General features: G+C 29.9%; 2 protein-coding genes across 3 annotated transcripts; both read left to right on the top strand.

Moving 5' to 3' along the window:
• The first annotated feature begins 10,538 nt into the window (after window positions 1-10,538).
• On the top strand, window positions 10,539-11,117 carry LOC114369522 (uncharacterized mitochondrial protein AtMg00810-like). The gene has a single exon (XM_028326758.1). It carries the CDS (start codon window positions 10,539-10,541, stop codon window positions 11,115-11,117), a length of 579 nt encoding a protein of 192 aa, XP_028182559.1.
• Window positions 11,118-19,713: 8,596 nt separating this feature from the next.
• LOC114379861 (nucleobase-ascorbate transporter 7-like) lies at window positions 19,714-24,616 on the top strand. 2 transcript variants are annotated; one of them, XM_028338652.1, is made up of 16 exons: window positions 19,715-19,866; window positions 20,032-20,101; window positions 20,191-20,311; window positions 20,804-20,901; window positions 21,007-21,183; window positions 21,260-21,360; window positions 21,692-21,767; window positions 21,873-21,932; window positions 22,118-22,302; window positions 22,411-22,507; window positions 22,975-23,061; window positions 23,288-23,346; window positions 23,452-23,543; window positions 23,629-23,706; window positions 23,813-23,973; window positions 24,260-24,616. In XM_028338652.1, exons 3-16 carry the CDS (start codon window positions 20,206-20,208, stop codon window positions 24,476-24,478), a joined length of 1,596 nt encoding a protein of 531 aa, XP_028194453.1. In that variant the 5' UTR covers window positions 19,715-19,866; window positions 20,032-20,101; window positions 20,191-20,205; the 3' UTR covers window positions 24,479-24,616. The 2 variants fall into 2 exon arrangements, with proteins under 2 accessions (XP_028194461.1, XP_028194453.1); XM_028338660.1 differs by lacking the exon at window positions 20,032-20,101 and having other exon boundaries at window positions 19,714-19,866.
• The last annotated feature ends 966 nt before the right edge of the window (window positions 24,617-25,582 follow it).

Below are 25,582 nucleotides of genomic sequence, written 5' to 3'. Positions count from 1 at the left end.
TCAAAAGATGTAAAAATATTAGTATATGCCTTCTTTTATTTTCATTTTTTTTTTTGTATAGCTGGCGTATTGAACTGGGATTTTATTGGGATTAGGCAACATAACTACCACAAAGTTTGATTCGTGGAGATAGTAATTATTTTTTAATATACATAAATTAAGAAAACAAAAGGTCAATTCTTACAAAAGAAAATCAAATAAGTTAAATTACTTTCCAAACATCTATTCTCTATAAATAAAAGGTTTTTTCCTCTAAAATAAATAAATAAAGGTTTTAATGATGAATTTCTTTCATTTGTAATTATATTTTTAATTTTAATGTGTTAATTTTTTTGTTAGATATCACATGTATTCTTTAACTCACGGGATCATAAATTAATCTCATATATAATTTGTGATTATCACTAATTCAAAAAAAAAATATACCGGTAAAAATCAAATACAAATAACTTCTCAATATATTTTTAGTGTCTTGTTCTTTTGTCAATAAACATTTGTGAATTTAGGTAAGATAAGCCTGAATCTCATCTAGATAAATAGCATGCTTATAGTTGCTTTGCTTTGTTATAGAAAAATGTGGAGCCTGGTTTGTGTGGACACAACTTCCACAACAGAAACATGAGAGAACCAAATTTATACCAACCATATTATAATTGACACATGCAATTTCTTTTTGGAGACGAAGTGAGTTCAAGGTATCCATCACCATTCATCAACAAACACTTGTCCAAAAGAATAGGCATTGTCACATCGATTATAACATGTGATCATAAATATTAACTTTATTGCTGCATCACGTTATCATATTAAATCAAATGAATGATATCTTCTTTTTTTTACTAATATTGAGAGCGAATGAACTAATAAAATGCGATTGTTTAGGAGCGAACCAGCAAAACACGAGAGTGAAATAGCGAAGCAGAAAAAGTGAATTAACAATACAGTTATTATTTTCAAAGAGTCAATTCATCACAAATACACCTGGAAAACTTTATTTTATTTTTTTATAATTGTGGTTTGAAGTTTTTTTTTCTTCTGTAGCAACAATAAAAGAACGACAGAAAAACTGAAAAAAAAAAAAAAAAAAAAACTAGACCCTAATAGTTAAAATGCCTAGAGCATCAGGTAAGCAGGTAGGACAATCATTCCAAAGAAATAATTCTTCTAATGAAGCATCGGATGAAACGCTATGTTTAGTAAGTTAATCTGCACAAATATTGCCTTCAATGTTATTTTAATGTGCCTATAAAATCAAAAACTTCTTTTTTTTCATTTTCTTATTTTTTATTTACTTTGAAAATTTATTATTTAAATACTTTATTATTGCCTCTTATTATATTATATTATATTTTGTAGTGATAGAAAATGTCAAATAGAAATTATGAATTTGGTCTTAAAAATAAATAATTTTTTTTAAAAAAATTGATTCAATCTTAATAAAAAAATTTACTTTACTATTTGTAAAAAAATACAAAAATTAGTTCAATTAATGAAAAAATAATAATAAATCAATTACATCTAAATAATATTGAATATACTAATATTACTACAAAGTTTGTAAAATTAGAATATTAATATAAAAATAATAATTTGTATTATGTCTCTATAAAAAAATTTGCTTAAGGTCCCAAATTTTTTAGACGCCCTGGGTGAAGCTACTCCCTTTCACGTCTTTTTTTCTAATTTTATCTGAAAATTTGATCATACACACATTTTAAATACCATTCCAAAAATGCATCTAGTGAATGTTTGATTTGAAATTGAACAATATAAATTCAGCATATAAAAGTAAAATGAAAACAAAAATAAAATTATGTTCCGTTGAAAAATTTAATTTTGTCTCAAACATAATTTTACAACTGATTTCCAAAGATATTCTTAATCTATTTGTCATCTTTTAACCTATTGCTATTCAATCAGATATTGTCATATTTTCATCCATGCAAAAGTATTCGTAATAAATAGGAAACCTCTTTTAGAAACTATTTTAAAAAAATTAGCTTTTAAAATAAATAAAAAGAAGTTAGAATATTTTAAAGTTGTTTTGATATTTCACTTTATACAAATAACTTTTAGTTTTTCTTATTCATTTTCTACTCTCTAAAAGTTATATTTTAAGAATTATTATATAAAAGAATTTTTAAAAACTAAATCATAAAGTATAAATTAAGGTATTCACAAAAAAAATAAAAAGTAAGGTGGAAAACATCAGCAATTGGTTTATTGGTTGTCCCTTGAGTCTGTTCTGGGCCTGTCGGTTGGGGTAGGATGAGAGCCTTAATTGTATAAAGTATATAAACCACATGATTCTCGAGTTGGCCATAACTTTATAAGTTTGAAGGATAATTAAATTTTGGTTAAATTTAAATTTGAAAAACAATCACTAATTCTTTAAAATAATTTAATTTTGGTTAAATTACTTTTTTAATCCTCTAATTTATTTTTTAGATTCATTTTATTCTTTTAATTTTTTGTTCAATTTAATCATCTACTTTTTTAAATCGATTCAATTTAATCGTATTTTGTGGTGGTTTAAAATCAACTCTAATAGTTTTAAACCACCACAAAATGTATATTTTCAAATATAATCAATTTAATTTAGGTGATAAAACAAAATTGAATAAAAAAATTAATGATCAAATTGAAGGGAAAAATTAATTTAAAATTTAATTTTTGAATAAATTTAATAAGCATTTATTTTTAAAAATTAAAGTATTTTTTTAGGTGTGAAAGAGTTTCTAATGATTATTTTTATGAAACTCTAAATATTAATTTTGTTTGAATGGTGACAGTGCGAAAGATGTTTTGGGCTAGTTGTCTAGACATTGTAAAATTGGCCGACATAGCTAGCATTCAGCAATCATGGGCATTACTTAAAAACTTAAAATTCCAACAATTGTAACCTTGATTTCGGGTCTTCAACCAGATGTATTAGGTTAAGATTTTAAAAAATTATTTTAGTATTAAAAAGTTTTATGAATTTTAAAAATTATGTAAAAATATAATTATTTATTAGATTTTTATATTTTTTTTAATTGTAGTTTGAATTTTAATAAATTTATATCATAAAGAATTTTAAATTTATAAGATTCAAAATAACTGTGATTTTTTAAAATTATATTCAAACTTATAAGAGTTGATAATAAAAAATGATAAGATTTGAATAAAAAAAAGTAAAATTAATATAATTTTTTTAATCTTTTAATAACTAAATTATTTTTAGCTTTAAGTCTTTCTATAGTAATCCTTCTTATAATAGTATTTTCTCATTTTAATTTTTGAATTTGAATAATATATTTAAATTATATACTAGTTTTTTTATTTTTTTTTTCAATTGTTACTATTATTTCATGATAAATTTAATGACATGTTTAAATGAAGTGTAATAATAAGCCTATACTAAAAGGGAGTGATCAAAATAAAAAATTTGTAGGAGAATTATTGAGTTATGGAAAGGATAAAACTACCGGTGATAGACGAAAATATTATATCAAGCATGTAATAGACATAGTTAATATAAGGAAAACATTATTAACATTAACACGTAAGACAAACATTAATTTAATTTAGAAAACAAACAAAAAAGTGTAAAGGAAAGGAATATATTTGAAATTTTTTGGTTCCAAAAGAATAAAAAAAAAATATATATGACATCCAAATTTTGAAGAATATTTTTTTTTAGTAATTGTTTAATACCTTTTTGAATTGAGTAGATATATTTTTTTGTTATGTATTGAAAAGAGAAGAAAGTAAGCTTGATAAAAAAAAAAAGTCTAGTAACCACTGTAATTCAAAAAAGAAAAAATGTCTAAAAAAATCTCAATTGTTTGAGAGATATTTTAAACCGGAAAGTTAGATGAAATCTAATGAAATCTATCTTATAAAACAATAAGTTAAAATTTGTATATTTTTTAATACCAATTAAAAAACCTTTTTTAAGTTATAAAAAAATTTTAATTGAATATTATTAAATTTTGTTGTATTTCTTAAAAAAATTCTAAAAATTTTAATTAAATACCACATGATTTATATATATCATTTAAAAATCTTAATTGAATATTATAATATTTTTTATTAAAAAAATATTTTTAAATCTTTTAAAATCCTAATCCAATACATGTAATGAATAATCATGAGGTATACCCTCCGTTTTTTTATGTTACAATTGGAAATGTAAAAGAAAAGAAAGTAAAAAAAAAAAACAATGCGTAAGTTTTTTTTTTTTACAAAATACGATTTAGTGTGCATTATTTTTAAAGTCTTTTGAAAAACACTATCTTATATTCTTAATTATTGCAAAAATGACTTAATATCAATGACTTCGTAACCACATTATTTTGAATCAAAACAAAAAACTCAGGAAATAATTTTATTTTCTTCAAAAACTTATTTAAAAAGTTGATAATTTTTTTTATAAAAGTAATGTATGTGAACTAAATACACACTACAATGAGCTCTCACGAGACCTCCAAATGCTAATAGATTTTGTTCCTTCTGTAAATAAAGCAAGCCCTTGGAATAAATTGACTTAGTTCTACTATCTGAAGTCAATCTATCATGCAACATAAGGAGCTAAAGGCCCCACCCCATCATCTCCATTGTATATCTTTGTAAGCCGGTGCGTGTGAAGTCGGAGATAGGATATTTCATAATTATATTGGTTGGGGTTTTGAATAATAACATCTTTTCATTTTTCATTCTTATTAATTTCTTTTCAATATTGAAAAAGTAATCTGCTACTGTTATTCCCTTCCTGATTTGTTTTGGATTTTCAGCGAGACTTTTGGCTACAATAATTTTGGCCTTCATAGTTACAGTACATGCTTTTGATTAGGACCACGGAGACATTATGCAACATGTTGTCCCAGAGGTACATTGCATTAAAATCTTGGATCCCAGAATCAAAAACATGAATTCCTTCAAAATATCACAAATAAAAAGAGAATAGGAGATTAAATATAGAGGGGAAATGGGTGGGAGTAATTGAAAGAGAAAATGATTTTGGGTTGTTCACAAACACAGTTCCTTCGCCGCCATGTACTTCACCTGGTTGAAACTAACCACCATAATTGATTCTTATTGGACATTGCCTATTATAGTATGAATAATTTGTAGTGAAAGACATTCGAGGCAATGGTTTTTGTAGGGGATTTTGGCTTCCTGTATGCACCATATATCAAATAAATAAAGAAGTAAATCATACATATCCACTTTTTATACAAATTATGATAAGAAAAACACGTGAGGTCAAATAAACAAAGGAGCAGACTATACAAATATCCGAAGATTACAGCACCATGTTTGTCATACATAGCTTAAACTAGACATCGCTGTGAACTTAATTAACAGAAAGGAAAACACACAGAAATCTTCAAACACCACCTGCTGCGCTAATCATCTACAATCGGGATCTTCAAGTCCAGTAATACTGATCACAAGTAAGAATATAATTTTCAGCTTCAGAATAACACAGATAGTGCAGTACAACAAAATAAAATGAAAATATGAAATTTTAAGCTTATGCACTTAAACATAAACTTTCTAAACGATGTTGGACACTTCAAACACCACTAAATGAATTAAGCTTCTATCATTAGTTAAAATCAACTTATGCACTTAAACTTAAACTATTTTATAGAAGCTCTCTATAATTGTTTATTGAGAAATTTATGTGAAGCTATACTTTATTACTTTTCCTCCCTAAACAGTTGAACAAGTTGACCGTGTATATCATCCTGTGGCCATTGCCTCATCTTAGACAATTAACCAGATAAATAGCATTCAATCCAGGTTTAAAAAACATAAACATAACTAAAATGAAGCGTCTCCAAACTAATGAATCGCCAATAAGAAGAAGCTTGATGAGGTAATGGTAATCGGCACGTGCCCTCGCAGGTGCTGCTGCCATCGGTGACTGATCACACAACACACGCAAACGAACTCCGAAAGATTCTCTCTCTGTTGAGAAAACGAAAAAGGTACGTGGTATAATTGCGGGTTTGTATCAATGTATTCTGAATGTGAAATAATTAGATTTTGGCTTAAATAATCATCCGTTAGATTATGGTGGACAACAAAAAATCATCGGATAGATCAAATGGTGACTTGAGGTGATTATAAGGATGTTCAGAGGTGTGAAAACTCAACTGGTGTCAAATCAATTCAATTAATTGGATTTTAATCTAGGGTGTGTTTCGATACAGAATTTCAACTAAAGAAATTAATTAAGAAAAATAATTTATTGGAGAATTTAAATTTCTGTCATCCAAATTTTATTGTTTAAATGTTTTTTTATGAAAAATTTTAATTTTTGAAATTTTAAAACAAAATTTTAAACAACTAAAAATATGAAATTTCAATTTTCTTCTAAAAGGTGAAAAATTGAAATTCTCTTCTTAACAGAAGAATCTTCCAAAACATTCTTGTATTTTTTTTATAACTTTCAGCCTCTTCCACCTCAAAGTTTCCAAAACCTCGTTCTCGAACTCGCGACTCTTGTCTCAATGATCTTCTTAAAAAAAAAAATATTGTTTCATGGAGTATCGATGGTGTGGGCGTAAGAAGACACGTAGAACTGCACCCGCATGTCAGAGGAGCAGCCGTCGTTACCCATCATGTGATAAAGATGCTCGCCAGCGCGAAGGACCTGGGCCCTACCTTCCGTTGTTCACTGAATGTTGTAGTCGAGTGCAGTGGTGTACACCATCGTGTCTCGATTCCCTTATGACTTGTCATGCTGAATCATTATTCTTCTCTTTGGACGCACAACACACCAATCATATTCATTTTCTTCCACCCTTACAATTTAAATTTTTTTTATTCAAACACAAAATTTTAAAAATAAAAGAATTTCAATTGAACTATTTGAAATTTTTAAAATTTAAAATTTCTAAGAATTTTAAATTTCAACTGAGTTTTAGTTAAATTCGATTCAATATGTGTCAAATCCGTTAAATGTGTGGGACGGGTAATTGGCTATATATATATATATGGAATTATTAAATATATAATATTTTATTTTTTAAAATAATTTATTAAATAATTAAATTAAACTATTTTTGTTTTTATTATTTCTGTCTTAATTTTATTTATATTTTTTTCATACTACTGAATTATTTTATTTTTTCTAAAATAAAATATTGAATATATTAGCATTTAAATAATTCATAATATTAAACGAATATGTCATAAAATTTAGTTTCTTTGGAGGACATTATTAAATATTTATAATATTTGCAAAGTTTTAGGTTAAAAAATATTATTTTAAAAACTTTAATTTTACAACTCATTTATATTTAAATTTGTTTAATTCATGTTTATTACTAAAATTGCATAAATGTAAATCAACCCAATTCATAAAACTTTAATAGGATTGAGTAATAAATTTAGTTAAATCCTTGCGACCCAACTACTAAATGTAATATCTTAATATCATCCAATAAATTATTTAGATAAAAATTACCTAAATATATAATTATTTAATCTTTTAGTAAAAGAAAACATAGATTTTTATAATCTCAAGCAGCAGAAAGATGAGAATTTAGCATGATTCAAGTAGTTTTTAATATTTTCCCAAAAATAAAATATTGGTGATTACTTCATTTTTAGTTATTTTTCCACACTTCCCGTGACCTTGACATATATGTAACAAATATTAATATATAAACTAATTTTCACCGAAACAATAAAAATTGAAAGTGAAAAACAAGTTTTAGACATTTATTACATAATAATTTAGTTTATGATAAACACTATAACCAATTTATTTAAAAGTTAAATATTAAATATATTGTACATTTAATAGATTTAGTACTTAATTTATCACGCATTTAATTGATTTGTGAATACATTAATATATAGATGACTTATTTATGATGAAAGTTGAAAAAATCGGTATTTGTGTAATATTTTGTTAATTATTCTTAATTTTTAATTTATTGTGTAGTTTGTATTTTTTTAATAAAAAGGTATTTTTCATTTTATTTTAGTATAAAATACAAGTTCTTATATGCATTTTATGATCCTTTCAAATGTGAGGACTAAAATTGTAGATTTTTTAAAATATAAAGATCAAATATCTTAATTTTAAAATGTGAGGATTAAAATTACATATTTAAAAAAAAATAGATAAGAAGATCAAATATTTTAATTTTAAAATGATGATACCAAAATTATAGATAAAAAATAAAAAAATTACATTTATGTCAAATTATAAATATGAACAAACATAGTACTTCATGTTTTTTTTTTTCTGCTTATATTAATAAAATACTTTTTTCACTTTTATTGTAACATCTAATGATTACCACCTTTTCACCATGTGGCACATGCAACATTCCCGTTCCACAATGGTTACCACCATGTTTTTCGAAACCATTGTGGCAACGTTGGATGGATCGGCGCCATTGGATTCTTTGATTCCTCCAGCGTGTGGCATGCCACATGCTCCTGTGGTGATGGAGCTTCCGTGGGGAATGGCTTGCCAGGCTTGGTGCATGGTGGAGAGAGAAGTGTGGGAGGAGGGTAGAGGTGGAAATATAAATAAGGGTGGTGGGGACTGTAAGTCAACGGTATAATAAAGGTCAGTGTATGAGAATCATATTATATTAGCACCCGAATATTATTCTATCAATTCTTTATTCTTTACACAATTTCTGTTAGAATATATGATACATATATTCTATATTTATTTATATCTCCTATTTTGATTATGTAATTAATCTTGTGCATATTTATGCATATTATGTCCAGATTCTTAACTAATTAGTGTCCTACTTTCTAAGCTAATTATGCTCTTGTATATTGTATATATTCTCACGTTACTAATGAGAAAAGACACAGATTTAAACTCTTTCATGATACCAGTTTAGTTTCGATCCTAAAATCCTAACAACCACCTATCTTCCACCCTTTTTTATTCTCCTTCCGTTGCAATTCTCCATGGCCGATCAACCCAAATTTCATCCTGCTTTGCCTATCACCAATGTTAAGTACCTAATTCCCATAATGTTGATGCGGAGCATGCCATGTATCACTCTTGGGCGGCTTTATTCAAGGTCCTTGTTAGGGTTTATGATTTACATCACCACATCATCTCTCCTACGGAGGCACAGGAGGTAGCCGCCTATGCCACATCCAAAGCCGCAGACCCTGCTCTATGGAAGCGTCTCGATGTCGCAGTGCTTCGATGGATATACGGGACTATATCCATCGATCTCCTTCACGCTATCTTGCTTAAAGACGACACGGCTCAAGGGGCGTGGGCTCGTCTCGAATCTATGTTTCAGGACAACAAGGCTTCTCGGGCTATTCATCTTGAAGAGGAACTTGCGGACCTTAATTTCGAGAATTTTTTGTCGATTGATAGCTATTGTAATCACATCAAGTCGTTGGCTGATCAACTTGCCGATGTTGATGCCCCTCTCACCAACAACAGATTGGTTCTCAAACTCACGGCAGGGCTACCTGAGGCCTATGTCGGGACGGTAGATATCATCCAAAATCAAGAACCATTACCCTCGTTTGTGAGTTGCCGATCTCGACTCAAGCTTGCGGAGCAGACCATTAAAAACCGTTTGGCAAAGGAAGGCAACTCCGGCAACCGCTCTCAAGCCGTTCTCTTTACGAGCACCGACAGCCACCATGACACAGACAACAACACCTCTGCATCCTCTACTTCATCCCGTCAGAGTTCCAAAGGAAATAAGCAAAAGAAGTCCAACTCCAAGGTTTCTGGGAAAATTCGTAATAGCAATGGGCAAGTGGCCCCACAACAATCTGGACTCATGCCATTTAATTGGCAGCAACAGCCATGGGCTGCCTAGGCTCCTTGGTTGGCTCAATAGCCAAACCCGCCTCCATGCCCATATGTTGCTTCCTCCTAGGCACTGAAAAATGTTGTTGCTCCTACTGTTGGGCCATGTCAATTTGGGCCAGGGATCTTGGGTTCGCGTCTATAGGCATACAATGCCATAGCACCATCTACTAGCTACACACCTACGGACATTGAAGCAGCAATGCATGCTCTATCTTTTTCTCAGTCGGATGGGAATTTCTATATGGACACTGGCGCTACATCTCACATGTTTGCAGACCAAGCCCGTCTTATAGGTGATGGGAAAACACAGCAGCCAGGTGTTGATTGTGATGAGACCTTTAATCCGGTTGTCAAACCGGCTACTATTTTCTTAGCATTGTTGTTTCTAAATCTTGGCATATTCACCAGTTAGATGTCAAGAATGCTTTCTTACATGGCTATCTCAACGAGACAGTTTATATGCATCAGCCCATGGGTTTCCGCGACAAAGGTCACTCGGATCATGTGTGTTTACTAAAGAAATCTCTCTATGGCCTTAAACAGGCTCCGCGGGCCTGGTATCAACGTTTTGCAGATTTTGTTGCCACCATTGGTTTTTCTCACAGTAAATCTGATCACTCATTATTTATTTACAGTCAGGGCTTGGATATGGCATATATTTTGTTTTATGTTGATGATATTATTCTTACAACTTCATCAGATCGATTAAGAAAGCATTTTTATGGCTCTCTTGGGTGCCGAGTTTGCTATGAAGGATCTAGGTCCTCTAAGCTTCTTTGTGGGGATTGTTGTGTCCCGCGATGCTAATGGCATGTTCTTATCTCAAAAACAGTACGCCACAGAGAACATTGAGAGAGCTGGTATGGCTAATTGCAGCTCTTGTCCCACTCCTGTTGATACCAAACCAAAACTTAATGCATCGAAGGATTCACCTTATGAGGATCCTACGAAGTACTGCAGTCTGGCTGGTGCCTTACAATATCTTACCTTTACTAGACCTGACATTTCTTATGCAGTTCAACAAATCTGCCTTCACATGCATGATCCTAGAAACGAGCATATGAGTGCTCTTAAGCATATTTTGCGCTATTTGCAGGGTACTTTGTCTTATGGTCTACACTTGTATAAATCCTCTTTCAACAAGCTCATTTCTTATACTGATGCTGACTGGGGAGGATGCCCAGATACTAGACGTTCTACTTCCGGCTATTGTGTTTTTCTAGGTGACAACTTGATATCATGGTCGTCCAAAAGACAACCAACTTTGTCATGTTCCAGTGCTGAGGCTGAATATCGATGAGTAGCTAATGTCATTTTTTATTCTTGTTGGATCCGAAATTTATTACTTGAACTACATTGTCCTATTCCTAAAGCTACTCTAGTTTATTGTGACAATGTGAGTGCCATTTATTTATCAGGAAATCCGGTACAACATCGGCGTACCAAGCATATTGAGATGGACATTCATTTTGTTAGGGAAAAGGTCGCTAAAGGCGACGTACGAGTTCTACATGTTCCTTCTCGTTATCATATCGTCGCTATTTTTACCAAGGGCCTACCTCCTATTTTATTTGAAGATTTTCGAGTCAGTCTCAACGTTCGTGAACCTCCCGTTTTGACTGCGGGGGTGTGTTAGAATATATGATACATATATTCTATATTTATGTATATCTCCTATCTTGATTATGTAATTAATCTTGTGCATATTCGTGCATATTTTGTCTAGATTCTTAGCTAATTAGTGTCCTACTTTCTAGGCTAATTATGCTCTTGTATATTGTATATATTCTCACGTTACTAATGAGAAAAGGTATGGACTCAAACTCTTTCAATTTCACTGTATAAATTGTTGCTTAACTTTATTTTACTGTATAAAATGAAATTTAATATTAAATTTTGTATATGTTGAATATTTTTTTTTAATTTTAGTCCTCACTCTTTAAAAATTCATAATTTTAGTTCAATCCTTAATTTGGTACATTTTTTTATATTTTATTAATTAAATTATTTTAATAGAACCTAAATAAAGAATATTACATTTAGGGTTTAATTAAAAAAAACATATACAAAAGTAAAAATTATACCAAAATTGTGGATTTTATAAAATATGAAGATTAAAAACAAGTTTTAAAAAATAGAGGAACCAAAATTAAAATTAAAAATTTAAAGGGATTAAAATTATAATTCACCTAAAAAATAATTTTATTTCATATTAATTTTTTTATATTTAAAACAAAGACAAAAATATCGAAAAGAAATACTAGTGGGAATGAAAGCTACTACAAATTATAAATGGGCCTACACACGGTCCAACCTATTGTAGTTATAAAAGATCACTTGAGCTTTGGATCCCCATATAAGACATCATCGTGCGTGGCTCACATGCTTTTGAATAAAGTGGATTTCCAATTTGTTATAGCGGGGAAAGAGAGAATTCGTGACTGGGCTTCAAACCCATGGTGTTGCTAGTTTGAATTTGCGATTGCGTTCATGTGATTTTCCAGGTTCTTCTCTTTCTCCCTCTCTATTTCATTCTGATTCTGTTATCTTTGAACTTCTTTTTAATTGATATGAGAAAACAGTGTCTTTCACTTAGCAAATGCCACTCAGTCCTAAAATCCTGTTTCAATCAAATGTTTGTGGCAGTTTTAGGTTTGTGACTGTAATTTTATTCTAGAGCGGCGTGGTAACTTTTTCTTTTCTCATTATTGATTATTCATAAATGTTATATTTTCCATGAACAACGGAATAACCCTAATTTCTATGGCAAGAAAAAAAATATTTGTTTCAAAATTTTGAGTTTTTTTTATGAATTCAATGACCCAGGTGACCCTAAATTATGTGGCAAGAAAGAATGCTTTATTATGAATTCTTTGTGAATTTAATGACCCTGAGTGATCTTAAATTTTGTGGCAAGAACAAATTATTTCTTATGAATTATTTATGAATTCAATGGCCCTAAATTCTGTAGCAAGAACAAATGTTTTGTTATGAATTCTTTTTGAATTCAACAACCCTCGATCACCCTAAATTATGTGGCAAAAACAGATTCTTTAATATGAATTTTTTGTGAATTCAATACCCTCGGTGACCCTCAATTTTGTGACAACAACGAAATTTTTATTATGAATTCTTTATGAGTTTAATGATTTTCGGTGACCCTAAATTTTGTATCAAGAACATGGTTTTTTATGAATTCTTTGTGAATTCAATGACCCTCGATGACCCTATATTATATGGCAAGAAGTAATATTTTATTATGAATTCAATGACTCTCGGTGACCCTAGATTTTGTGGCAACAATGGAATTTTTATTATGAATTATTTATGAGTTCAACGACCTTTGGTGACCCTAAATTATGTCACAAGAACCAATGACTTATGATGAATTCTTTGTGATTTCAATGACTTGGTGATCTTAAATTTGTGACAAGAACAAATACTTTATCATGAATTCTTTGTGAATTCAAAGACCTGTGATACCTAATTTTTTTGGTAAGAACAAATTCTTTATGAATTATTTGTGAAATTCAATGGCTCTTAGTGACCCTAAATTTTGTGGCAGGAATCAAAGCTTTATTATGAATTCTTTGTGAATTCAATGACCCATGGTGACAATAATTTTTGTGACAAAAACAAATTTTTTATTATGAACTCTTTGTGAATTCAATGACCCTAGATTTTGTGGTAACAACTAAATTTTTATTATGAATCTTTTGAGTTCAATGATCCTTGGTGATCCTAAATTTTGTGGCAAGAACATATACTTTATTATGAATTCTTTGTGAATCCAATAACCCTCGGTAGGTCATTTAGTCCTTTATCTTTGAAATATAGTCTCATTCTTATGTTGTTATATTTTTTAGTGCAGATATTAGTTGAGTTAATAAAAGTAATATCAGTTGATTTATTTGGTTCTTACTGTCATTTGATTATCATTTGAAACCCTCACCAGCTAATATGCTCTACACTCACCTCTTTGGATGATCTTGTGTATCAGAACGCTGAATATTGATATCAATTGGTGGGTTATCCTTATGGTATGTAGATATCTTGCATCAAAGTTATCTTAAGATGCTTAATGCCTTGGGTATGGCTCAACAGCATAATAGATATTTATAAACCATCAAGGGGGCAATTCAACCGAGTGTAGTTTAAAAGTGATATTTTTAGTCTTTATGATTTGTATTTTATTTCTCTTAGTTCTTATAGTTTGAAAGAGATTTTTTTAGTCTTTATATTTTATATTTTAATTCTCTTTTAGTTTTTACCATTAAAATATGATTAATATTATCAATTACAATTAACTATAAAAATATTATGTGATTTGTAACTAATTTATCGCAAGATAATTTGTAATAAAAAATAATTGATTTATAGCTAATTATTTTTACATATAATTTTTATAGTAAGGACTAAAAAATAATTAAAATATAAATTATAGGGATTAAAAAATTATTTTCAATTTATAGGGACTAAAAGATAATTAAAATATAAATTATAAAAACTAAAAAGATCATTTTTAAATTATGAAGATTAATAAATAATTAAAATGTAAATTATAGAAATTAAAAAATTATTTTCAAATTATAGGGACTAAAATGTATTAATCTTAAAACTATAAAGATGGCTTAAATAATTTAATCTTTTAATTTTCATCAAACTTTTAGGCAATGGCTAAATGCACGTCCCTCATGTATTTTTTTTTTCTTTCAAAACTGCCCCTTTCAATTCTAAAATGTATTAAAACTTCAATACTTCCATGAACTACTTACCAAAAGTTCTATAATGGGTTTATGGATTTGTCAAGAGAGACACCAAACAACACTCCCTAAACATTGTCATCTCAAATTCTCTACGCTCCTATAGAGCACTTCCCTTCAATGTTAGTCCTCCCCCCACTACACCTCCACCTCTGAAAAATTCCACCGCCTATGCTAACAGTGTGTAGGAACTCGATCTCTTTTTTTACTACGCAAGCAGCAACAACGAAGAAGAACACCAAAGAACGGTGGTGGTGTCAGTAGCAAAGTGGTACTTGATGATGGTATATTGTGGGGAAGGGTTCATAAAAGATGGTGGAGGGAAGTGATTGCGTTGGAAGTAGAGGGAACAAATTTAGATCTTCGTAGCAAAGATGATGCTTAAGGAAAGGTTAAGGACAGAGTAATACATGCGACAGCAAAGGGGTGCATAGAGAAGTGCTTTATGGAAGTGTAGAGGCTGGAGTCCTACCTTTGTGTGTCTCATGAGTCATGATAGATCCATAAATCCCAATTTTTGGCTTCCAGAAATTAGTTTTCGAAAATTAATTTTTTGGAAGTGTTAAAATTAATTATCTTTTGGAATTTAGTTTCCAGAGAGGGATAACTTTGAGAAGATTAAAAAAAACAATATTACATAATGAAGATACATTTAGCAAACGTAGAAGCTTCATTTAGCAATTGTCAACTACAAATTTTCATAATTTGAAGTTGGTCCACTTGAGCCCAAAGACTGATTTTCATTTTATTCAATCATTTATTCTATTGCCCACTATTGACACCCTATATGATCTTCACACAAGTCTTCTGTATTATAGTTTTTTTTTTTACAAAAATACCATTAATGATACTAGTTTTTGTTGAGTGTCTAGACAATGTTTTGTCTTGTCAATGTACACAGAAACTATTTTTTTATCAAATTAGTGTGACATGCAATAAAAAAAAAAACAAAATGTTGGAAAAGAAACAAGGATGGTGCAAAAACTCACCTAAAGAAGACAATGGAAAACAAGAGTTAATGCTTGTAGAGGAGAAAATGAGAATATGTTTGAAGAAGACTATGAGGAAGGGTTGAGGGGTGCCTATAAAGTGGGGGAGAGGAGATTAGGACTTTCACTATAAAAAAAATCAAAAAAGTAGAGTGGAAAGAGGAAAATTCGGGTGTTACTAGTTTGTCCCTTATTTTATTTTTGAATTTAGGTCATGTAAAGCCAATTCTAGAAGACAAAAGTTTGAATGAAAAAAAATGAATGGTGAATAGATCAGGCCACTCTGGCTCCTCTATAGTTAGTTACACACCCATCATCATCATCATTTGTCCATCTGGTTTGAAAATTGATTGGTACAAATAGAGCAAAAAAATCAATCCAAGACAGAAAAATGTAAATCAGTCTAGTCTATGGCCAAACCTAACAGAACGACGCTTTCTTGTAAATAGCTTTGCATACTAAAACAAAATTTGCATCTTGTAATTCTGTTAATGGCAATTTGTGGTATTAGGTCAAGCCATTTGGCTAATCATGTTCTAAAAAGTGTCAGTAAATTTATTTTATTTTACTTCCTTTTCAGTAAATTTATTTTATTTTACTTCCTTTTACATTCAGCACACTGTTATTTTATATGACCATTAGCTAAATTTAGACTATTGTCTTTTGTCTCTCATAGCACAAGGTTGTTTCTATGTTTCCAACTCACATATATGAATATGAGGATTTCCACAACAAATCAGAGCAAAAGACGCAGAAGAAGCTACATATTATAGCTTCAAGAAGACGCGGTTCAAGTTATTTAAAATGCAAATCCAAACATGCGGATAATAAAAATAAAAATAAAAAGTTCGTATTTGATCTTATTCATCGTGACATTTGAGATCCTTTGTAACTAGTCTACTTATGATGGCAAGTACTGCTTTTTAACAACTGTTTATGATTTCAACAACTTCACTTGGTTCTACGTTATTAACATAGTAAAATATACCAAAAAAGCATACTGTATTATAAAAAATGATGAATTAATTAATTTAACAAAATTAAAAATTATGATATTATAAAATATAAAAAGTTGTAAAAGCGAGAGATTGGTCGTTGGAGAAACTTCGAAGCACGATTTCTATTTGCAGTGATTGGCATATTTCTTTGGAATGGCACATGGAATAAAATCTTTTCATGCATGTTTATTGGTGTAAATATTGGAGACAAGAAGCTTCTAGAAGTGCAAATAATCAAAGAAACCACGTCAATCCATCAATGGTATTGGAAGATACTCATGTCTCATGCAAGGTTTTGATACAATAATTAAAAAAAAGTAATTAATATTTATTATTTTATAAAAAAATATGATGTCATTTTTAATATATATTTTTATCTTTCATATTAATTAATTTTTTTCATTTTCTTACTCTAAAATAAATAGTTAAAGATATATTAGGAAAAATGTTTAGTATTTCATTTATATTATAAAATGGTAATAGAAAAGGAATATTTTTTTTGTTAAAATGTCAAATAAAATACGATGAAGGGAATATATTCTAAAAAATGTAATTGGAATATATATATATATATATATATATATATATATATATATATATATATATAAAGAAAGTGAGACCCATCTCTATGCTTAATTTGTGCCAATCACTGCTAGAGAAACCATTAAATTAATTTGATTTGACTCCAGCCGCAGGGAGAACATGAATTTTAAAATACACAAGTATAAATTTGATTTGAAGTTTCGTTTATTTATAATTCACTCACTTACTTAATATATAAAATTCACAAGTAGGACTGGCATATTAAAACCGCAAAGCACAAAATGAGAAAACAAAAAAATCACATTTCAACTTTCATGAATACTGTTTAAGCTAAGTGATGAAATTCCAAATCTCTGAAAGGCAACCATTACCATTAACATAGAGGGATACCAGAATTTATTCCTTATTACTGAGACTCACTGTACACTGTACCATCAATGTTCATTCAATGACCCATATAGCTTGGGATATATGCTTGTTCCCATGATCATGAAAAAAATGAAAACCAATCCCGATATCCACTCTAAGGTGGAGAATTTTGTCACAATGTCAGGTACCAAGTTGGCAAGTTTTCCTCACAAATGGGTATGGTTAAAAATCCAATAGAAGTATACATACCATAAGTCCATAACTTTCTTTTCCCTTGAAAAATAAGATTATCCAAAAATCTTCTTAGCATTAATTAAATGCATTCAATTTGTTATTGCTAATATTAATATTTTTGTTAACACCAAGTCTAATAATCTCTTTTTTTTTAGAAAATTACCAATAATTAACATAAGAGACAAATAATAGATTAAAACATCAAATTAAAAATGTTTGGATTTCATCTTTGTAAAAATTTTAATACATTTTTCGTTTTTATAAAATTGAAATGTGTCATTTTTTTAGTCTAAAATAAGATTCAAATATCAAACATGTGTATAATTTTACATTGATTATATGCATAATCAATGTAAAAAAAACTTTACATTTACATTATATATATATGATGATAACCGATATAAAAAATTATAATTATAAGTTCAGATTTATTTAAATTAATTTATCTCGAACTAAAATTTAACACATTTTAATTTTATGAGAACAAAAATTACACTAAATTTTTTTTCAATCTTATGAGGACAAAAACATATTTAGTCCAAATAGTATTTTGTTCTCTTTTATAAGTAATTTTTTTTGTTATCAAATATAATTAAAATTCAATTATTTTTGTCATATTTAATGTTAATTGAGAATGAGATGATTTAATAATTTTTTAATAAATATGATTTTTTTAACTTATAAAAGAGAATGAAGGAAGTACTTGGCATTGGCACAGGGATGAGACATTAATTTCCAACGTTATGTTTACTTTTTGGCATATTCGCAATTTGTGTGTGATGATTGTCACATGAGAGAGGATTTCCTAATTGAGCAGACGAAGGACTCAAGGAAGCGTCCAACGGAGAGGCCTGTGTGAATGTTTGACAATACACGGAAAAATAATGGACTAAACGGTTGCACAAAACCTGCAACTCAATGAAATGTCAAAATAATTCATGTTTAGAAAAATCTTAATTATGTGAAAAAATAATTTACACCCAATCTGCAACTTCCAAATCCAATTAATTTTCAAAATAATAAAAATACAACTTTTTCTGTATATATATATAACTCATTCGAATATCAAAATAATTTTAACAAAATTTATTTACATTTACAAGTTAAATATAAGCCTAGATAATTTGTAGTTTTTTTAAAACAAATTGAAATCATTTTAATTTTCAGAAAAATGCTACGAACACATTTTTTAAAATACATACTTTTTTATCGGTTAAAACTTATTATAAATCACAAAAAATTAGTAGATTTTATATTTTATTTAATGTATTTCTCGTTTGATTTTGTATTTTTTAATAAATTTAAATAAAAAAAATATGTTAAAAAAGTGTATTATGCATTAGAGAGCGTGTTGATAATATTCTAATCTCCATCAAAATTGTTATTTACTGTGACTCCATTCAAAAGTGTAGTAATTTTAATTTTCAATTCTGGGTCAAGGTAAAAGAGAGAGCTTTTAATAATTTGCGCCACTAGTCAGCACAATGTTACTAGTGGCTGAAGGAAGAAAAAGTAACAGTACCGTATGAAAATGGTAAACTTTTTGACGTGATAAAAGGTTATATTTATATGCTGAAACGCGTGAGAGAGGCGTTTACTGTGAGCTTATGATTAATTTAATGAAAGTTTTGACAAACATTAATAGCATTGGTCAAACAATAAATAAATACTAAACAAAATCCAAGGTTAATAAAGGTGAAGGTGGTGGAAGATGCTTTTACCAAAACTGTATCATTTCTTATTTAAATGTTGGTAAGACTTATAGTAATAATAAATAATAATAACTTTTTGGATCTAACTAATCAGTATCATAAGATATTATTATTAAGAAATAAAAAAAATATTTATAATCGAAACGTGAAAAAAATCATAAATAATATACTTTTTTTTTTATGTATCTTAAAAAAATCTTTATCGTTTTGCCTAAATTGTTTTAACCAATGAGGAATAGAAATTGAGGATTTAGAATGTTACAAATATAAGGGAGTGGGCACTATGTCAGAGCTAATTTGGTTTCATTGTTGCTCTAGGAAGAAGAGTGTTATTGTAGTGTATAGGAGGTGTCTGAGTCCTTTTGCTTTTTTCCACATTCTGTTTTTGTTGGACCAAGAAATCCTCCTGCATTTGCTGCACTGCATAACGTTACTGACAAGGTGTGTCTGTCACCCCTTGAGCTTGCTCATTGTCCTTTTGTGTATTCCCCACTCCCAAGTTCCAACACACAACAACAAAGGAAAGGAAAGTGTTCATTTTGTTTCTTCTCTTGTCTTCCACATCATCATCATTTATTATTTTTCTCTTATTGTAACTGTTCTCAGTTTCTCGCCATCAATACTACATTTTTGTCTGTGGGGAAAACGAAACTCTGTTTTTCTTTCTTCCTAACTGGTATATTGTTTGTTTGAGCCTTTCTTCTTCTTCTTCTTCTTCTTCTTCTTTTTGCTTTGTTGGGTTTTGATAACTTTGGAATTCACCAGGTTCAAGGAAGTAGCATGGCAGCAGCTGCACCACCACCCAAGCCGGAAGAGCTTCAGCCACACCCTGTGAAAGATCAACTTCCAAATGTTTCATACTGCATCACTAGTCCTCCTCCATGGCGTGAGTTCACTGCTTCATTCAACAACCCTTTTGTTTTCTTTTGTAAAAACTTGAGTTTCCTTTTTGCCCTTTTTTTATGGATGATTGTTATTTGATAATGTGGTGAATGGTGGTGCCTTTGATTTTTATTTTTGGAAAAAAAAACTCTTTTTAAGACCTTTTTTTTCTTTCTTTCTGGGGCATGAAGTAGAAATAGAAACCAAATAGTCATTTTTTTATTATTTATTTAAATTTAAATACTGTATATTCATAATCATTGTGATGATTGAGTTTAGAATTTTTATGTTAATTTGATGGATGATTATTAATTGGTAATGTGGTGAATGGTGATGCTTTTTATTTTTATTTTTGGAAAACTCTTTTATGACCTTTTTTTTTCCTTGAGTGTGAAGTAGAAACCAAGTAGTCTTTTTATATGATTATTATTTATTTAAATAGTGTAGCTTCATATTCATTGTGATGATTGAGTTTAGAATTTTAATGTTGATGAAGCGGAGGCGATACTACTTGGTTTCCAACATTACTTGGTGATGCTTGGCACAACTGTTCTAATACCAACCACTCTTGTTACTCAGATGGGAGGAGGAAATGTAAGTCTTGAGTCTTGACAACAAAGAAAGAAAAAGAAAAAGTAAATGGTTTTCAATGATGTGTTTTTCTTAAGTCTAACGAGATTCTCATTTCTGCTTCAATAGGAAGAGAAAGCAAAAATGGTCCAGACTCTGCTGTTTGTTGCTGGCATAAACACATTTTTCCAAACACTATTTGGGACTCGTCTACCTGCAGTTATTGGAGGATCCTGCACCTTTGTGCCAACTACCATTTCTATCATTTTTGCTGGTCGCTACAGTGACATTGTGAATCCTCAGGAGGTTGGTTCATTACACATGTTATGCCATTTTTCTTGTGTTACCATCCTTGTTTACCTGATTTGTGATTAATATACAGAGGTTTGAGAGGATAATGCGTGGAACACAGGGTGCGCTTATTGTTGCTTCGACCTTGCAAATTGTTGTTGGCTTCAGTGGCCTTTGGCGCAATGTAGTGAGGTTGGTTCCTGTCTAGATACTTCAACTGTTTTTCCCTCAATCTTGTAGTCACATTGTGCTTTGTCAGATTATCCTTGCTATACTTTTACTTTCAGTTCAGATGTTAAGAAATGTTTCTAATTTACTTGTTTGGGAGAATGGTTAGCTCTAATACATTTATAATGTGTACTAATCCCTCCTTCATTTGGTATCTCCCCAGTATTGATCATAATTTTTTGTGGAAATAAATTGAAATTACACCGATGGATAGGATTTTACCATTCTGAAAGTTATTGGCTCGTTTTCTGCCTCTTGAAATCATCTTGGCGAATAATTTGCTATATTCTTTTAGGTTCTTAAGCCCTCTCTCTGCTGTTCCCTTGGTTGCTCTGTCAGGCTTTGGACTTTATGAGTTGGGCTTTCCTGTGGTATTGATATCTGCAACAAGAACTAGTCCTTATTTCTTTCCTACATGTATGAATTATATAATTGGTATGATTAACACTTTCTTGATCATGTCTTTTGAATTCTAGCTTGCAAAATGTGTGGAGATTGGGCTGCCGGAAATCGTATTCTTACTAGTATTTTCACAGGTGATGTATAACTGTCATGATGTTTGTTAAATTACCTTTCCTTGCATCATTTGCGACATCTTTAAAAATAACCCTGAGTACCTGAAACCCTCCTCAAACAAAATTATGTTAGTTCTTGATTTCCTTTTCCTTACTTTCTCCAATTTAAATGTTATATTCTAAAGTAGCAGTGTTCCTTTGTTCAGTACATTCCTCATGTGATGAAAGGAGAAAAGCGTATCTTTGATCGATTTGCAGTTATATTCTCAGTGACAATTGTGTGGATTTATGCTCATCTTCTCACTGTGGGTGGAGCATATAAAAATGTACCACAGACAACTCAAGAGACTTGCAGAACTGATCGTGCTGGAATTATAAGTGGTGCACCTTGGTAAGGGTCTTGTGACTTTTATAACAGAAACAGTTTCTTCTTCATGTAGCTTTGTATATTGGAGGACACACTTGATGATGCTTGAAACTTGTTTTAATGTTAAATCAGGATTAGAATCCCATATCCTTTCCAGTGGGGAGCTCCTACATTTGATGCTGGAGAAGCTTTTGCAACGATGGCTGCTTCATTTGTTGCACTAGTAGAGGTTTGTTTACTTTTATGCTTGTGAACTATATGTGCTGTTGAACTAGTGTAGTGAATTTGGAAATTTAGTTTGTCCCTTCTGTAGAAGCCCTTAGTTGTGGGTAGCATATTGTCCTGCAATTATTTTGTGTGGAATCTTTTATGCTTGACTAGTTGACTCATTAATTATATAATATGTGGAGCACTTAAGACAGGAATGCCATTATATGTTCTGAATAACAAATGAATTACTTCTGGAGTCTCTCCTCTCCTCAAAGTCTAATATTTAAAAGATATAGTAGTTTGACTAGCTTCACTTTATGAATTTTGTCAAGACTTTATCCAAGTTGGTGTAGACAAATGTCAACAAAGTAATATAATCATGCAAGTGCATGATCTTTTTCCCCTTCTTTCTCTTATTCCCGTGCAGTTTGTGGCATACTGACATAATGGTTGTTGGTTTCTCACATACATTTCAATTTTCTACAGTCAACAGGTGCTTTTATTGCTGTTTCAAGGTATGCAAGTGCAACTCCAATGCCACCTTCAGTTCTTAGCCGTGGTATCGGTTGGCAGGTAAACACAGTTTATGAATCGAAAACTATTCCCCCACCTCATTTGTTTGCTTCTCTTTATCAAATATCTAAATTATATAATTATATGTTTTAAATTGTTTTATATATGGAGAAATGAGTATCAGCATGTATAGTAATCATATCTTATTGGTTCTGTTTGTTCTAGATTTGTCATTTTTTTTCTTATTGTTTGTGATAATCATTAGTTGCTATTTCTTATGTATCAGGGGGTAGGAATTTTGTTATCAGGGATCTTTGGGACAGGGAATGGATCATCAGTTTCTGTGTAAGATTCTTGTACAAAACTTGCATGTGCTTGAGGTATCATTTTCATAGTAGGAATACATATTATACCTGAATCATTTAAGAAGCATTCTTGGCTTTTTCCCAGAGAGAATGCTGGACTCTTAGCTTTAACGCAAGTTGGTAGCCGCAGGGTTGTTCAAATATCAGCAGGATTCATGATCTTTTTCTCCATACTTGGTAAGTTGGTTAGGATTGAAAATTATTTTTTTTCTCCCTGATGAACCAATGTACTTACTATGAAGTGCTGTGTATGTGTGTGCAGGAAAATTCGGAGCTGTGTTTGCTTCAATCCCAGCACCAATAGTTGCAGCTTTATATTGCCTTTTCTTTGCCTATGTGGGTATGTATGTAATATGATCAGTTCAAGAATCTGATTTTCTGTCATACTTTAATTTAAGTCCCTGCTATTATTATCATTATTTTTGTCTTTTTTTTCTGCAACACAGGTTCTGCAGGCCTCGGTTTCCTTCAGTTTTGCAATTTAAACAGCTTTAGAACTAAACTCATCTTGGGGTTCTCTATTTTCATGGGCTTCTCTATACCACAATACTTCAATGAGTACACTGCATTTAAGAACTATGGTCCTGTGCACACTCACGCTAGATGGGTATTCAGCTTCTCTCACTCCATCTCTCTTTCTTTGAGGAGTGTTAGCAATATATTTTTTTTATAACACACTCTACTATTGGTTGAAATTCATTGGAAATTACAAAATCATCAGAGAGTCATTAAATAAGATGTTAGATTGTATTTTTTTGTCATTTTCAAAAAACTTCAACCAATAAGAGACTGTTCAAAAAAGTGTGTTGCTACTTGCTAGCATTTCTCCTAATTCTTTTTATTGTTGTGTGTGCATTGTAATTTCAACAAGTTATATTTTCTCTTTTTGGCAGTTCAATGACATGATCAATGTCCCATTCTCATCAAAAGCATTTGTTGCTGGCTCCTTGGCACTGTTCTTGGATACCACATTGCACAACAAAGACAGTCAAACACGTAAGGACAGAGGCATGCACTGGTGGGACAGATTCAGTTCATTCAAGACAGATACAAGGAGTGAGGAGTTTTACTCTCTACCTTTCAATCTAAACAAGTTCTTTCCCTCTGTATGATTGGATTGGATTGGACCATGCTGCTAGGGAGTTATATATGGTGAAGTAAAAAAAAATGTTCACCATTCAATGACTCATTGTGGGTATTACATGTGATATGTAACTAATAACTAATTTAGAAATCTTCCAATTTCTTCATTCTTAAGTCTTAACTACTAGTATAACCAATGTAGCAGCAACATCAACATCTTTTTTCCCCGCAGCTTCTTTCTTGTGAAGCTAATAGCCTAATTTAGTTAGTTTTATATCATTATATTAGCTTTTTGTTTCTTTAAAATTTTCTTAAATTTTTTTTTTGTTTAATTTCAAAAATAGGAAAATTTATTTCTGACATAATGTGTGTCTATGGCATGCCTCAATGGATGGAAAGTGTCAAAACAAAGACCCTTAAAAATGAAATAAAAAATAGTGAAGCAAAATATCCCGTGTTTGGTAAATTTGGTGCATTTTAGTTTACTTATCTAAAAAATAAATATATTTAATTTTAAAAAGTAATACTTTTAAAAAAAATTAATTTCATTTTTTTAATACTTTTTTTATTCTCTTCAACTAAATACTTTTTTCTTAATATCTCCACTAAAAACCTTTAATTTATACTCCATTTCTTATATATTTCTTTTACTCTTCTTTTATTTTCATTCATTTTTCTCCACTTTATTAAACAAACCCTTAATTTTTATCTAAATTTCAAAATAGAATAATAATATGTTAAAAGTATTTATTCGTCCTCATATGAAAATATTTAAAATTTATTTCTATAAAAAATTTAATAATTTTTATTTTCAAAACTGAAACATGTCACTTTTTGTCTAAACATAAGTGATCTGAACCTATGATGATGATTGATTATATTCGTTGTACATCTAATCGATATAAATGTAATATTTTTATATCATTTATGCATATAATTGTTATAAAAAAAAAGTAATGTAAATAGATTTGGATATTTGAACTTTGTTAAAGATAAAAAAAAAATATACATTTTAATTTTAAGAAGACGAAGAATGTACTAAAGTTTTTAAAGAAATGAATTTTGAATATTTTTATTTTTGCTAGAGAAAAAAATATATTTTAACTGAAATATTATAATTTCAACAGAAAACG

The sequence above is a fragment of the Glycine soja genome, chromosome 2, assembly GCF_004193775.1.
Source record: "Glycine soja cultivar W05 chromosome 2, ASM419377v2, whole genome shotgun sequence".
Lineage (NCBI taxonomy): Eukaryota > Viridiplantae > Streptophyta > Magnoliopsida > Fabales > Fabaceae > Glycine > Glycine soja.
This window is presented reverse-complemented; position numbering and strand designations above follow the sequence as displayed.